Source organism: Falco naumanni, chromosome 18 (assembly GCF_017639655.2).
Source record: "Falco naumanni isolate bFalNau1 chromosome 18, bFalNau1.pat, whole genome shotgun sequence".
Taxonomy (NCBI): domain Eukaryota; kingdom Metazoa; phylum Chordata; class Aves; order Falconiformes; family Falconidae; genus Falco; species Falco naumanni.
In genome coordinates this window covers 4326595-4342384 of record NC_054071.1, presented here as the reverse complement: position 1 = coordinate 4342384, position 15790 = coordinate 4326595, and the positions used below count along the sequence as shown (strand labels likewise).

The following is a 15790-nucleotide window of genomic DNA, read 5'->3' as shown; positions in this document are numbered from 1 at the left end:
GCCTCGCAGCGCTGAGGGGGCGGCGCGTCCATAAAGATTCGTTACGGGGTGGAGGGGAGGGAGGGGGCGCTGTCCCCGCCCGCGCCCCAAATAAAGTTTCACTCGAAGCCGGCGAGCGCGTCATTGCGCGCGCGCGCGGGGAGGTGGCCGCAGCTCTCGCGAGAGGACGGGCCCCGCGCGCTTCCCCTCCTCCGTCAGGTCTCGCGGGATCGTTCGCGGGGCGGAGGGCGGCGGTGGCGCTGCTGTCGCTGCTCTCGCGAGAGGCGGCGGGTTCTCGCGAGAGTTGGCGGGTGCCCCCCTTGGACGCGGAGCCGTTTCGCTTTGGGAAGTGAGCGGGGGGCGGCGGCGGGGCGCGGCGGGCCGGGCCGGGCCGGGGGGGCGCGGGCGGCGGCGGTGCCCGGTGGGCCCTTCCGGCTGAGGGATCCGCTCGGGGCCCGGCAGCCCGGTGCTGAGGGGGTGGGGAGGGATCGCGGGCCCAGGCCCCGCCTTCCCGGGGCGCCCCCGCGGCGGCGCTGCCCTCCGGGCCTGGGCCCCTCGGATGAGGCGGTGAGGCCGGTGCCCTTCCCCCTCCCCTCCCGGTTCCTGCCCCCCCCGCCCCCTCCCCGCTCCCCTTCCGCCTCCTGCGGGGCCTCCAGCCGCCGCGGGCCCGCGCTCCCTGCCCCGCTCCCCATGTAGGAGGGGGTGTTGGCGGCAGGGAGGGCCGAGGCCGGCGTGAATGGTGCCAGGAGCGGGCGCTGAGCAAGTTTGAAGTTTGGGGGTTTTGGAGGATTCCCCCCCTCCCCTCTCTCGAGCACAGTGGAGGAGGAATGCCAAACCCGGAGAGACATGGGGGCAAGAAGGACGGGGGCGGCGGGGGGTCCCTGCAGCACGCGCCTGGCAGCGGCAGCTCAAACAGCAAGGAGAGGCACCGGCTGGCCTCCAGGCACAAGAGGCATAAGTCCAGGCACTCCAAGGAGTCACCGCTGGCAGCCCAGGAGACGGCGGCACCCTTGGGTGCGATGATCAAGCCGCTGGTGGAGTACGATGATATCAGTTCGGATTCGGATACCTTCTCCGATGATGTGGCCCTCAAGCTGGACAGGAGGGAGAATGAGGAGAGGAAAGCCGACAGGAGCGAGAGGATACAGAAGCACCGGCACCACCAGCACAAGCGCGTGCGTGAGCTGATGAAGAGCAAACAGGCAGAAAAAGAGAGGAAGTTAGAAAAGAGCCTGGAGGCATCCAGCAGGTCCGGGTCCACCAAGGAGAGAATATCGGGATCCTCCAAGAGACTCCTTGAGAGCGACGAGCACCCCAAGTCCCTGTCCTCGAAGAGTAGCAACAAGGAGTCTCGGTCGGCCAAGGCGCACAAGGAGAAATCCAGGAAGGACCGAGAGCTCAAGTCCAGCCACAAAGAGCGCAGCAAAAGCCATCGGAAAAGGGATGCTCCAAAAAGTTACAAAACAATTGACAGTCCGAAGCGGAAATCCAGAAGTCCTCACAGAAAATGGTCTGACAGCCCGAAATTGGACGACAGCCCCTCAGGAGCCTCCTACATCCAGGAGTACGACCTCAGCCCTCCCCGCTCTCACACATCCAGTAACTACGATCCCTACAGGAAGAGCCCCGGCGGCTCCTCGCGCCGACAGTCAATCAGCCCACCCTACAAGGAGCCCGTGGCTTACCAGTCGAACACGCGCTCTCCCAGCCCTTACAGCCGGCGGCAGAGGTCCATAAGCCCCTATAACAGGAGGCGTTCCTCGAGCTACGAGCGAGGCAGCGGGTCGTACAGCGGAAGGTCACCCAGCCCTTACGGCCGCCGGCGCTCCAGCAGCCCTTTTGCCACCAAGCGCTCTGTGAGCCGAAGTCCCATTGCCAGGTGTGTGCTCTTGCCCTGGGGAATGGGGAAGTGGTCGGGGTGGCTCTGGCCATGGGAGGGGTTAACCCCCTTCCGCATCTTGCTGGGGCCCAGGTCACCAGCTGCCTAAATTGGCTGCAGAGTGATTTGTGGGAAATCCCTTTGGTTGGGTTCGTGGCAGTTACCTTTAAAGTGGTGGTCACACTCTGGAAAACATCTCCCTGACTGGTGGTAGGCAGCGTCCATGTTGGCTGTCAGCAGAGAGGCCTAGGGCTGGATGAGCTCCTGGGATTAAATTACACCCACCTCTGGAGGTGGCCCCCGCAGGAGGGCCAGGGCTTGTGGGGAGGGTTGCGCTCTGAAGGGAGATGGAGCCAACGGAGCTCCTGGTGCGGGATCTGGTGTGCTTCCCTGGTGAGCAGTTCAGCCAGGGAGAATGTTTTCACTATTTCTGGAAGCCTTTCTACCTGGTTGCAATGTGTGGGGACTTGATCACGCTTTTTCACCTCTTTTGAGTGTATCTTGCTCTTTCTGAACTGACTTAGCTTTTCTTTTTTTTTTCCTTGAATTAGAGATGACCGCACGTAAACTCCATCTTTATAGCCTAAACTTTCTTTTATCAGTACTAGAGTTTCTTGCTTCCATTCTGAAATGGGGGCATTCTGGAAGGGCAAGTAGGAACCAGCTGTATTTTTGCTTAACTATACTTTTTTTTTTTTCTTTTCTTTAGTCAGTAACCTTGCTACAGAAGGCAAATAATATTTGAAGGTAGTTCTGTGTGTTTTATTTCAGCTGTTTGTTAATCATCCTGTTACATGCACGAATACATAGTCTAATGTTGATTCTTCTTTTCTAGCTTCAGTTTATGTTAAGTGAGTTTCCAGTTGTCACCATGGGTGCTGGGGAGCTTTGGTTGTAGCTCCATGGCAATTAAGATGTGACCTGGAATGTAATCACTATAGAAATGCTCTGCGCTGTGTTAGCTGTGCTGCATCCTCTGGTCCAAACAGGAGCTGTGTGCGAAGAGGCTGCCTCCAGAGCGCATTTATGCGATCAGCAGTTCCCAAAGAACGCGGGGCTTTTGGAATTTGGCCTTTGTTGCTAGAGCTCTTCTCTTAACTTCAGGAATACCGTCTTCCATAGTGGGCTTGAAATAGTGCCTTTGTCCTTGCTGCGAGAGAGGTGTGTTGGTTTTAGCACCCTGGAAGCTGTTACGTAAAATCTACTTATTTCTGCTGTGATTTTACATAGTGAAAATTTCCTTCAGGCTGTTTCTCCTCTGCCCTGTTTTCTCTGCGTACACCTGGGAGGTTCTGAGGGATAGTCCTTGCTGCTTTACTTCTCCATCCCTTCAGTCCTTTTTGCCCTGGTGGCGTTGCTCTTACATGTTATTTCCTAATACTTTTGGAAGAGTAAGAATACAGTAGTAGAAAATGTATGTATAATTCATGATATAATTGTGTATTATGGCACCTGTTAAATGTCCATGTTCAGCTCTAACCAGGGAGAAACCGTGTGGAAATGGGAGCAGTATACTAAGAGGTGGGGTTTTTTTTCCCCCAGGTTACTCCACTTCCCAGGAGAAGCTTACTTTTTCTGTAAATGGCTAGTTACTTCTGATTTGAGAGATCAAGCAGTTACATTTTCCTCATCTTAATTATGGGAGCAACTTTGAGGGACTTTGCTGCTTCCCTGAACTTCCATACTCGCATAAGAAACTTTTTAAGGGCGTCTTTGACTCACTGACAAAATGCTGGACCCCAAACCAAAATAGATTCCAAAGGTTACTTACTGTTTACGCTCAGCTTGTACTGAATTCTTTGAATCTCTGACTTCAGTTGATAACCTGCTACTCTTCTCTCTTTTCTGGGCAGATAATTTACTCTGTTACATATTCTTTTAAAGCAGAACAGAAGCCATGGATTACACCTTCAGAAAACATCCATCTGAAGCGATTTTAGTAAAGGGACAGAGGGGGATTTAATGCATTTTACCTATGTTAGGCAAACTGTAAGTTATAATTCATACATTAGTTTTGCTTCACTGAGCTTGCAGTCGGTGGAAGTTGATGGCCTAATGCCTGCTCCAGCAGCCCGTGGTGGGGCTGCCCCTCTGCTGACGGCGGTTCAGGAGGAGCTCACCTGGAGGAGTGGATTGGCCTGAGCCTTCCTTGCCAGCTTTGGTTCATCTGCTGCAGATGAGTGTGTAAATGGAAGCAGCTGACTTTGCACTGGAGTAGCTGGGGAGCAACGGCGTGACCTCTTCTGTTGGCTCCTGTGGAGGGGCCAGAACACTTTTGGAGAGAAAACATCTTTAACTGGCACGCTCACTTAGGCAGCGAGCATCTGACTGTGGCTTAAATTCTTCAGAGGAGGTAACACAGGCTTTTCTGGGACACTGAAGTATTTCCACTACCGACGATCCAGTTTGTGTTCTGGGGTGGGGTTTTTTTTAGCGCATTCTGTGTTTTCTTTAATCTCCCATGTCTAAAACACAGTGTTAGGAAACTGAATCAATGTGCTGTGCTGATTGGAGAATATACAGAATGTTTGCATTTCAAATGGCTGTGCAAAACAACTTGCTTTCAATTTAGGAGGAAATGAGGATGATTTGGTCAGCAGGGAAAATAACAGATGTGGCTTGCCATTCCTTGTAGCAACTGTTGTCGTTGCAGCTAAAACTAGAAGAAGAAATTCCAGAGTCCTTCAGCTTGCTGAAGGTGGGTTGTGCTCTGTACTAAGTATAGCTGCTAAGTGTGAGTGCGTGCACGTGCTGTAGTAGTGGCCACTGTTACGCAGATTCTTGCCGTGGCAAAAGGTCGTTGGGCATTCATAAATAAGAAACTTTAGCCTTCTGTTTGAGCTTGTTTCCTGAGCAATTAGAACACGGGGCACTCAGTCAGGCTTCCCAGTTACTAGTTCCCACTGTACTCTTAACATCTGGTGTGACTTGGAGCAGATAAAATACTGTAGGCAATAAAAATAAAAATATCTGTAGGCAGTCCTAGGAGATTGTCTAGTGGATAATGTGGAAGTATGTGGATGTGGGGCTTTGTTCTGCCAACTTGATTCAGGGTCACCTCTACTAATAGCTATTAGCTGTGGTCGTTTTCAGCATGAGGAGGTCTGGAGGGTTCTAGCATTCCCTCCTCCAAAGACCGTTCTAATCTTCTGATCGTATCAGTTAAATTAATTGAGTAATGCTTTTTTTTATTTGGATTTTCTAGATGAGCCATCGTCTCTGACTTCTTTATGTTAATTCACAGTTGTCATGGTTAGTATCTTACATGTCTAATTTCCTGTGCTAGAGAGACGACAAGGTGTTTTTTAAGCCCGGAGCATTTCTATCCAGAAAAAGAACTGCATGTGAGACCGAACTGCCCCCCGCCCACCCCCGATAATCTTAGCGAAGCGAGTAAGTTAGAGAGTGTTGCCTTAACACACATGGAGGGTGAAAGTGCTAACTAACTGGCTGCTGCTAAAGGCATGAAAAGATTGTTCCAGGGCATGGAAGAGTCTTCAGGAAGCCTGTGCATCTTCTGTCTTACTGCATCTTTTTTTTTTTTTTTTTGAGTTATCCAACAGTGATAAAAGCAAGTGTTGCTGTGGAAGGCCACCCCTCCACAAGCACTGTGGTGGTGGTGGGGCTGTTGATGGTTTAATGATACAAAGTAATATTTGTTGCAGAGTGATTATTACTGCTTGTGTTGATAGAGCTGGGAAAGCAGACAAGCTGCTGGATGCGGTGCCTTTTCCAGGTCTAACAAATAAGCTGTAAACACTGAGCTGCAAAATGGGCTTAAGAAACTACAGCGCTCTAACAACTATAGGTAATTATCATTAGGCAACAGAAGAGAAAAGGTGTGAGTGGTGCCTGTGGAGAGGAGAAGGCCACGGGGAAGGAATAAGTGGGTTTAGTCCTGGTGGAACAGAGGACGGGTGTATTTGCTGATGGAAGGCAGGGGATCACCCCCCGCTCTTGGAAGCGCTGCTGCAACTTCTGCAGCAACCCTTGCGTAAGAGGGTCCTGTCCGTGCACCCCACCACTTCCCCCAGCAGTTATCTTTCCCTTGTTTGTCTCTACGCAGGTGTCTTTGGTGGCTGCATTTCTATGTAACGTTATTAAAAATGAGGTTAAAATTGGACTTTGGGAGAAATTTGCTTTCTATCAGATCTGCCAAGCAATTTTGTTGAGAATGTTGCTCTGCAACCAGTCGTATTGGAGTCACTGTTGCAGGAGGATGTGAGACAGGGAGCAGGAAACAGGGTATTGCAGCACCTGAAACAGTCTATCCTGAAAGAACAGCGATAGGGAATGCTAACCCCAAAACTTTGTGGTTGCAGTAAACTAGGTCCTACGGGATTCATTAGGAATGTTTTCCTTAGCCTGCAAATGTCTTTGAGCACAGTGAAAACAGAACTGCTTTTTCAGCTCCTGGCAGTGTTGCACTGGGATGTGGCAGGTGAACTGCTATCCAAAGGGTAGACTGTGTCCGAGACCGTTAATTCATTAAGGAGAAACCTTGGAAAAAGAGATGACCCTGAAGCGGCGTTCCCATTACAGAGCAGTGCGTTAAAGAGGAAAATAGTTGAGTGGCTTCAGATGACACCTTTTGTTTTAATTTATTTTTTTTTCCTCCTGGTTGTATATTTATTCTGTAAGTCTAAAGGTAAGGGCTACCTACAGCTGAGGTGTTCTTTGACCGCTGTTAGCACGAGGTTTGGGGTTGTACTTACTAGGGAGAAGGCAGCGTGCTTGTGCTTGGAGTAGCAGGGGAAGAGGGTTGTGTGAAACTCCGCCACCGTGCAGGCAGAGGTCTGTCCATCCCTGAAGGTGCTGCTGGTGTCCGTGAGGAACTTCCCATTAGGCTGTCTTGGTTCTCTAGTTTATTTTCCAGACATTTGTTGTCTCAGGATAATGTTACATTTGTGTAGCGCTATAAACAGTTTAGACCTTGTTGTTAATTACCTTCCGAGCACGATTACAAGCGAGCCAGCACCTACTGTGCTTAAACCTGCTTGCAGTGAGGTGGTTTTTCTATCTGCTGTGGAGCTAGGTTTTGAGAGAATTTCGTATTTTCAAAACCAGATATGTTCTGAGTAATAAATCACAGAATAAAAATAAACTTCAAGCATAGCTTCTATTACAGTGTTTGCAGGGTCTGATCCCAATGGGTTTTGTTTTCCTGTTGGCTCACGCAGCTTCTAAACCTGTCAGAGCCCACGTGTACAGTTAAAGCATCGTGTCCCTTAACCTGCGGCGTCCTAGTTCCTCCCAAAGTGGAGGCAACAGTTCTGTCTTGCCTGTAGTTTTGACGTGGACACTGGAAGCACCAATTTCCAGTTCCATTTTATGGTTTTTTATCTTGTTTCCACATAGGTCTCCACTGAACTTCTGGTTACTGCTGTCTTCTGACTAGTTTCACCCTGTGCTCGTGGTGTACCCCAGTGGCGTGAGGTGTTTCCTGCCTTGCTTGTTGCTTGTATCACAACGCAGATTTTGTGTGTGTTTTTTATTTCTGCGTATGTACCTAATTGAGAGCCCATTTACTGCAGAGGAAGACTGAGACCTTCAGAACATACCTCAAACAGAATTAAAATTCCTGGGTTGTTCCCCCCGCCCTTCTCCTGAATCGCAATATAGCAGATTTGATTTCTGATCATAGTAAAAAAAAAAACAACAGAGGGAAAATTTAGCTTGAAGTGAGAGGTTTCCTGAGGCAGCATTCCCGTGAGGGCTAGTCATATTTTATCCGTTGTTTCCTTTAAAGTTGTGCATAATTATTGTGGAAGATTTGTAAACTGCCAGCTCAACCTCTCGACTGAAGTCTTCTGTTTAGTGGATGCATCTGTGATCTCGCCTCTGCCTGGAGGCTTGTCCCATCTTGATACTTCGTTTCTGTGGTAACAGTGTGATTGTCAGGGTAGTCCTGGCACGGGGAGAAGGCTGGATGATGACCTGAAATTTGTACTGCTTTAGTCGATAAACTCTTTTCAGTAGCTTTAGTGTCTTTTCCTGACAGGTGTTATGGACTCTCTGAACTTAGCTGACAAATAATGGATTCGAATTCTTTTCAAAGAGAGCTGTTGATGTTGGTGAGTAGCTCAGAGCTCGAGAAATGCTTTGTTTCGTTTATCTTCTCCCCTTTCTCTCTGCAGGAAGTCTGTGAAGTCCCGAAGCCGAAGTCCTGGGTATTCAAGACACTCATCATCTCACAGTAAAAAGCAGAGGTCTGGGTCACGCAGTCGCCATTCCAGTATATCACCGACAAGGCTCCCGCTGAACTCCAGTCTCGGGGCAGAACTCAGCAGGAAGAAAAAGGAGCGAGCGGCGGCGGCAGCAGCTGCAGCCAAGGTGGATGGCAAGGAGGCGAAGGGCTCACCTGTTTTCCTGTCTAGAAAGGAGAACAGCTTAGCTGAACTGAAGGAGCCCGGAACAGAATCTAAAAAGGTCGTCAAAACTGCTAAGTCTGAAAAATCATCTTCAGATACGGAATTAGTTAATTTACTGTATACGAATGCAGAGACTAAAGCCCCTGCAGAGACAACAAAAATCAAGGCAGAGGAGAACTCTGAGAGGAAACACCCTGTTCCAGTTAGAGAGTCAAAACAGACGGGAACAAAAGACTTGAAGCCTGTAGCAGTGGTAGAGGACCTCCTATCTCCGAAAGAGACAGACACAGCAGAGAAGGAGATTCCACCCCCACTACCCTCAATAAAATCACCTCCACCACCTCTGCCGACAACCACGCCACCGCCTCCAGCTCCGCCGTTGCCACCTTTGCCTCCATCACCTGCTGTTCCACCTTTGCCACCATCCCAACCGACTCCCGTTCAGGTCCCTACTTCAGCCCCAACGTCTTTGCCATCTTCTTCCCACCCAAGGACGTCTACTTTATCCTCTCAGGTGAACTCTCAGTCCTCTGTCCAAGTCGCTACAAAAACACAAGTGTCTGTGACGGCTGCTATCCCACACCTGAAAACTTCAACATTGCCTCCGCTTCCGCTCCCCCCTATTTTAGTTGGGGAAGATGACTTGGATAGGTAAGGTCACACAAGAGCATCCTGTTTGCATTTCAAAGCCAAACATTGAAATAAACAGATTCTTTTGGTTAGTTTGACAGTTACTAGCTTATCCTGCAGAGTACGGTGAAGACTATGCTGCTGGTGTAAGTGCCTTATTGCACAGCCATTTGTGGTTTTGCCCTTGTCAGGTGTATGTGGAGACTTTTATGATCCTGTGTAGGTAGTTACATCTTATCTCAGTGAGAAAGAGAGCTGCGGCTGCTGTTCTAATGTTGATTAGTGAAGGTTTCACATCACTCTTTGTTCATATTTATTATGGTAATGAAACATGGATCGGGATTTATGCACCCTTTTGCATTGCAGCCATTTGCATAGGCCTATTTTGAATTTTTTTCTTTTTTTTCATTCCTCCAAAACCTTCACTTAAGTAACAGGGAAGAGCTTAACAATTCTGATAAAAGAACACAAAGCAGAGCTATTTGTGTTCCAAAGCCATAGAACATGCAGGCAGTGCCCGCATGTAAAAAATGGTGTTGGATTAACTTAAGTAATTGTTAAGTAATACAATTCGTATTACTTAAGAAGTAGGTAATGTTTGTTTGAAAGAGTTTAGACATGAAAGAGTGAAACTGCACCTACTTCAACTTTGTTTTCTAGTATTTCTAATCAAAGCATGTGACGTTAATTCTGTCCTGTAGTTGTAGCTCTCGCTGCTCTGGGTCTTGGCCAGTGATGGTCTTGGCTTCTAATATGAACTGGTCTGAAAAACCTTCCTGCGAGGGTTTTCTTTTTTGGGGAGGAAGAGAAGAAAACCAAATCTGCCCCCTCGCCACCCCACCCACTCCCCCTTTTTTTTTTAGCTGTTAGTATGTTGTAGCACTGTTAATGTCAGGTCATCACTGATAAATCTTTTTTTTTATACTTGATCTGCTTAGCCTGTAGTTCCCCAACAACTTCTGTATCTTACCTAGTACATCTTTAGCGATGGTTGAAATCTTATTGGTTAGTAAAGCGTGGGTTTTATTGAATAGTATGTTACACGATAGTTATGACGATATAACGACCCTGTGGTTGAAGTGAGCATTCAAATCAGTTACGTGTTCTGATTTGTTGAATTGATTTTCATGGTTTGTCCTGGTGTCGATGTAAATTAGGGTTATGTTGTCACTGTGATCAACATAAAAGTTGGGCTTGTGCGTGTTTGTTGCCCTTCCTAAGCTGTGTAATGTTGTTCAACAAACACCTGTTTAGTTTAAATGTATCTGTGATGAGCAGTAGCTTTAGCAGGCTCCAGGTTTTTCCCAGCTCAGATGCCAGTCTAAGCAAGATTTTGCTGCTGTATTGCTTTATTTCCAAACACAGAAACTGTCTTGCAAATACTGTGTTTTATTTCTCTGGCCACTCACACCTAGAGCTCTTTTTTACCACCCAGGTGTGGCTTAGTTTTGTAAAAGTGTTTTCTCTCTGCCATCACTATGAATTTAGGAGCGTGGGCGATAATGCAGCTGGTTGCTAAGCTTAGCGAATGGGTTTATAGTGACTTTTTCCCAATAAAAGAATGGGAAATCCCGCTTCATTTTGCTGGGTCTAGTGGCAGTTGCATGTGGCACTGACTTGAGTGCTGAAGCTCACTCTTAATCAACTGCCTTTGTGTTCATGATCAACATCTTTCTAGGTAGATTTCTGTTTTCATGGGCTGAGACTGGGAGAAAGTTCCAGCTCTGAGACCATGGTAGGCACAGGATTTGGAGATGTGCTTTGAAGTGTCCAAGTACAAAACATGCCTCATTCAATTAGAGACTCTTTAACCTTTCTTGATGCTTCTGAACCCTCAAGATTTATCATCTGTCTATAATGCTTTCAGACTTCACAGCAGTCGAGGTGCACCGTGGGTCGCTTCACCTAGCAGGAGGTGTAGCAGTGAGGAGAGGAAAAAAGCTGTTTAGAAGCAAGTGATACAAACTTTTTTACGTGTTTGTTACACTCAGAAGTCACGTAGATTGCTTAGGACCCTGGGAACACGTGGTTGCCTGTACACAGCACTAACCTAGTGAAAAATGCAGATCTGGCTGATGGCATTTCTGCGATTTTAGGGGAGGGGGAGAAGGGAGGTAGCTTCTAGGAGCCTTTGTTCGGCACATGGCGTTCGCACTTTGTCGTTTTTCTGCTTGGGTGACTCCGAAAGGTCTGTTTGGCTTTCTCACTTTGAAAGAAAGGCCTGGTGAAATGTCCAGACCTTCTGGAGGTAATTGAAGTTACAATAACCTTCTAGTAGCACTATTAATGACATGCAAATAAATACATAAGTGGCCATACTAAGCACAGATAACTGTGTTGGCAAGAAAATGGTTAACTGTTTGGTACAAGGGAGAAGGGATTTGGTGAAAGGCTGGGCATCTTCAGGTTAAACCTACAAACCCACCTTTGCCCTTCCCAAGAAAGCCTTGCAAATAAGTTTTTTTTTTATATGTGTCTGGAAGAAGGCTGAATCATTTTGTCAGGGTCACTAGAGCCCAAGCTTAGTGTATATATGAAATATTTAAAATACTGTCAGGAACAAATGAATTGCCAAATAGAAGTGGATGAAACAGTCACAGAAACTGCTTTTTTTGCTTTTTTTTTTTTTTTATTTTTATTGCTGTGAACGTTGAATCTGTAAGAGCTGGACACTAGATCAATGCTTCAAACACACATGAAAGCTGTAAAGAAAGCCAAACCTGGCTGATCCGCTCAGTTGGAGCAAAGTCTCCTGCCTCCCACGTGTGGCTGTAGGTCCTGGCTGTCCAGGTCTTGCTTGGAGGAACCTCTTCGGAGCTTTAGCACGGATTCTGCCTTGGTGAAGTGACCCAGCTGGGCATTGCTCTGCACATTAAGAATCAGCAATTAATGGGGAGTGAGCTTCAGCCCGTACAGCTCTCTCCCTTCTGGTATTTCCAGGATATGTACCGCTGGTGATAGCACCTGTCAGCAAGCGCTTTCCTCCAGAGCTCTAGGCAGCTGTGACGTGCAATTAGTTCCGTGGCTGCTTAGCAGTGGAATAAGATTGTTTTCCCCCATCTTTTACAGATGTCAGAGCTCACTGCCAGCATAGTCTCCTTTTTTTTGTCTCGCTTGTTTCTTACCTATATTTCACAAGAGATTGTTGTGCAGATTAGGCGGTGTCCAATAAAAAAAATTGGGAAAATGACCTACTTCCATCAGTTCATTTATATGGAGCTCTCTGTGCTAAGCGTTAGACCTGGTGATGCTGACAAACAGCAAACCTCCTGCTGGCTGCCCTAAAAACAGACCTGGGAACGTTGTTCGCATCTCTTAATCTTTTTCTTTTCCTGGTGACATGGAGATTTGCGTGGAGAAGAATTCCTGGCTATTCAGACCTAGGAATTCTCCCTGCTGCATATGTAAGACAAGTCAGGCTCTGTTTATGAGACTCTTGCCAGTTTAGACCAAGCTTCTGATGCCATTGGTGATTTGATTTTCAAAACAAAAGTCAACTTTTGGATTCTCAGGAATATCCACAAGTCAGAGCTATGTTTCAGTCCTTGCTAAGTAGCTAAAAGTTACTTACGTAAAGAGATTTAGTTCTGCGTTCATATTTATAGTGGTCCTTAACAAGTCATGCGTTTAGTTTCATTATGATAAATGGACTAAATAGAGGAAGTAAGGGTCGGAAAGTAGGTGCTGGCTGACAACCTGAACTGTCTTACAGGAAACTCAGAATATAACTACTTATTTGTGCAAATTGAGCAAGTTCTAGTTGCAGAGTTATGTGTTCATTTGAAGCCAGTGCATTCAAGCTGAACACTTTTCTCTCCTGGTGTATTATCATTGTAAAACTTAAGGCTGTTTTGCTTTATACTTGGTTAATTTTGGCAGTTAAACTTGGGCTCTTAACTTGGGGTTCTCAGATAGAGAGCTGTTGTCCTACAGTAGGCTTTTTTTGTTTGCTAATTGGCTGTTAAGTCTGACTTTTGTATTGTATTAACTTTTCGGAGTTTAGTCCAAAAGAGATTCTTCCTCCAAAACCTGTGAAGAAAGATAGAGAGCAGAGACCACGACACTTACTCACGGACCTCCCGCTCCCTCCAGAGCTCCCTGGAGGGGATCCATCTCCTCCTGACTCCCCGGAACCAAAGGCAGCCACACCACCTCAGCAACCGTTCAAAAAGAGACCAAAGTAAGGCTGATTTTCTTCTTTCTTTCTTTCTTTTTTTTTTTTCTTTTTCCAGCTTTTTTAAGTTGTGAGGTTTTCTGTTTCTTCACACAAATGTCAGTCGAGGTTTCCAAAGCTTTAGGTTTCAGTGTGTCCTGCTGCGCTCCTAGACGAGCTGACTGCACACCCTACGCTCTGCGTGGAGATGGAGCTGCTGAAAGTGCAGCAGATTTTGAAATTGAATCTGGCAGCTGCTTTGCCAGCTCTCAGCAGCCTCCCCACCATTTATTGGATGAGGAGAACACTTAATGTGCACTTACTTATAAACCTTTAGCCAGATTTAGTTCAGTCGTATCAAAATTCTTTCGTCCTCAGACTTGTTTGAGTGCTGTCTTTATTGCGGGAAGTGAAACGTGGAGAAAAGAAATTTGTATTTATGAATTTTTTGATGGTGTGTTGTTTCCTTTGTATTTCTGAATTTTTTGATGGTGTGTTGTTTGCTGTGGGTTGTTTCGTGTCGGGACCACTCACAGCTGAAGGCCACTTCCCCCGTCTATTTGAGAATTAACAGTACAGCAGTTTGGGAAGAAGAAGAGGCTGTGGAAATTGTGCACCCAATGGAGACAATGGTTCAGGCTCTGTACTGAAGCTGTGATGGATTCTGTTGTCTTCCCCTCTGACCATTTAAATGGTAAAATTGCTGGAGCGTGTCGTACTCGATCGCCAGCCACATCTACCCTTGAAAGCTCTCTCGTCTTTTGATTTAGCTGTGCCTGCAGGCCAAAGAAACCCTCTGATGAGAATCCCTGTGTAAAGCTCTTGGTGCTGCTAGAAGTTGGTCCTTTCAAATAGGATGCACACACCTTTTCTGCATGCGTGATTGAAGTATTGCTCGTGTTGCAAGGCATGCAGAACTTCCCCTGATAACAAAATTTATGCGATTGTCAAGGGAGCAAGTTCCCTTGGCATTTTGTACACGGAGTGCTAGCTATACTTTCTTTCAAATAAAAATCAAATGTCCAGTTTCCTGCAAAAGATTCCAAACACTGATTTTTTATTTTTTTTTTTCCTACTAGCAAAATTCCTTGGTATGTTTTGGATAAAGATATACTGGTTTGGTTCTCTTTCAGGCTACTCTCAAAGTACGTAATGAGATCTTTATAGAAATCTGTGTAGCTAACTGCGTACCCCAGGTGTAGGCTACAGCAAAATGCTTCTGCCACCTCCAAGTGTGTGGAAATGAGGTGGTGTAATATCAATTCTGCTTGTCTTCCCCCCTCTTTGCGCTCCTTATTTCCCCAGGAGGAAGAACGTCTTGCTCGTTAGCTGTCTGCAGCTGATAAATGCATAACTGAAGGGAAAAGATCTGATAGAGCACTCTGGCTTTAGTATCCGAATGAAATAGAAGGATAATATTCCTCTGGCAGTGCCTGTTATCTGGAGCAGTTGAGATTCCATAGCATGATTCATTAAACTACTGAACACTCAGTTGCTTGGGAGCGTTAAGGCAGGGTGCCTGAGCTTTGCTTTTTGTTTTTTTTTTTTGTTTTTTTTTTAGGATACAGCTTAAAACAGTCGAATAGGCACTCGTTTGAGGGATGGGGGGGTGAGGTGGAGCACCTGGGTGTCTCACAGTCCTGTTCCCTCTTCCAGAATCTGTTGTCCTCGGTATGGGGAAAGGAGACAGACGGAAAGCGACTGGGGGAAGCGTTGCGTGGACAAGTTTGATATCATTGGAATTATCGGAGAAGGGACGTACGGGCAGGTGTACAAAGCCAAGGACAAGGATACAGGTAAGGAAGCCAAGTGGCTTCAGGTTGACTCCGCTTCTTGAAGGCCTTGTTACCGTGGGTGTGCTGCTTGAAAACCCGTTCCGGTGTTAGTGGTATTGCCAGTTAATGACGGATACCTGTAGAACTAGAAATGGCTCCAGCCCTGGAAAGAAAGCATTTGGATCAGGTGTTTCCAAAAGGGCCAAAAGAACAGAAGCTCTGAAATCCTAACGGAGGTAGTGCTGAGCTGCCCTCTCTGCTTGTGAAATCGCGTGTCCTGCGCATACGATTTGACACGGGGTGAAATGGTCATGGCAGGTATAGCTGTGGCAGGCACAGATGCCAGCCGAGCACCTGCTTTTTAAACGTGCCTTTGTCAGACTTTATTGTAGCAGAGCTCGTGAAAGAGACTGGAGCGGTTTCCAGGGTCAATTTATGTTCGCTTGAGTGACTTTCTACTGAAGCAGATTAGGAGGAGCACTGGTGTCATCTGTCTCCAGTTGTTGGTGTGATAACTTCTGACAAAAAATGAGTAGGATGGTAACTAAAGCTGTCTCTGCTGTTCCGTGGTGGACGTTGGCTACGCTCGTGGCTACTCTCAGCTTCCCCCTGGAAACCCACGGAGCTGTTAGCAGCGATGTGTGCGGAGGCTTTTGACGCTGGCTTGTTCTGGCAGGTGAATTGGTGGCTCTCAAGAAGGTGCGACTGGACAATGAAAAGGAAGGTTTCCCCATCACGGCCATCCGCGAGATCAAAATCCTTCGGCAGCTGATCCACCGCAGTGTTGTAAACATGAAGGAAATTGTCACGGACAAACAAGATGCACTGGATTTCAAGAAGGACAAAGGTAACTACTTGCTGCGGGGTGTGGTTTTGATTAGCCAAAGAGGTGATGCAATTCCGTTTGTTATTTCTTAGCGTAAAACTGAAAATCTAAACTCTGTAGACTATCTTTTTTTTGCATTCCTCCTTGATGCATGGTTCCAGCAAGTTTGGCCTTACA

At 47.0% G+C, this 15790-nt stretch overlaps 1 protein-coding gene across 3 annotated transcripts in view; it reads left to right on the top strand.

Moving 5' to 3' along the window:
* The first annotated feature begins 332 nt into the window (after window positions 1-332).
* The window catches only part of CDK12 (cyclin dependent kinase 12), a 28657-nt gene continuing 13199 nt past the window's right edge, over window positions 333-15790 (top strand). For 2 of the 3 annotated variants that reach the window (XM_040617374.1, XM_040617373.1), the window contains exons 1-5: window positions 333-1858; window positions 7996-8880; window positions 12863-13039; window positions 14669-14808; window positions 15464-15634. In XM_040617374.1, the coding sequence (XP_040473308.1) occupies window positions 807-1858; window positions 7996-8880; window positions 12863-13039; window positions 14669-14808; window positions 15464-15634 (2425 nt within the window). In that variant the 5' untranslated portion in view covers window positions 333-806. The remainder of the gene's footprint in view (window positions 1859-7995; window positions 8881-12862; window positions 13040-14668; window positions 14809-15463; window positions 15635-15790) is intronic. The other variant, XM_040617375.1, reaches the window with a different exon arrangement.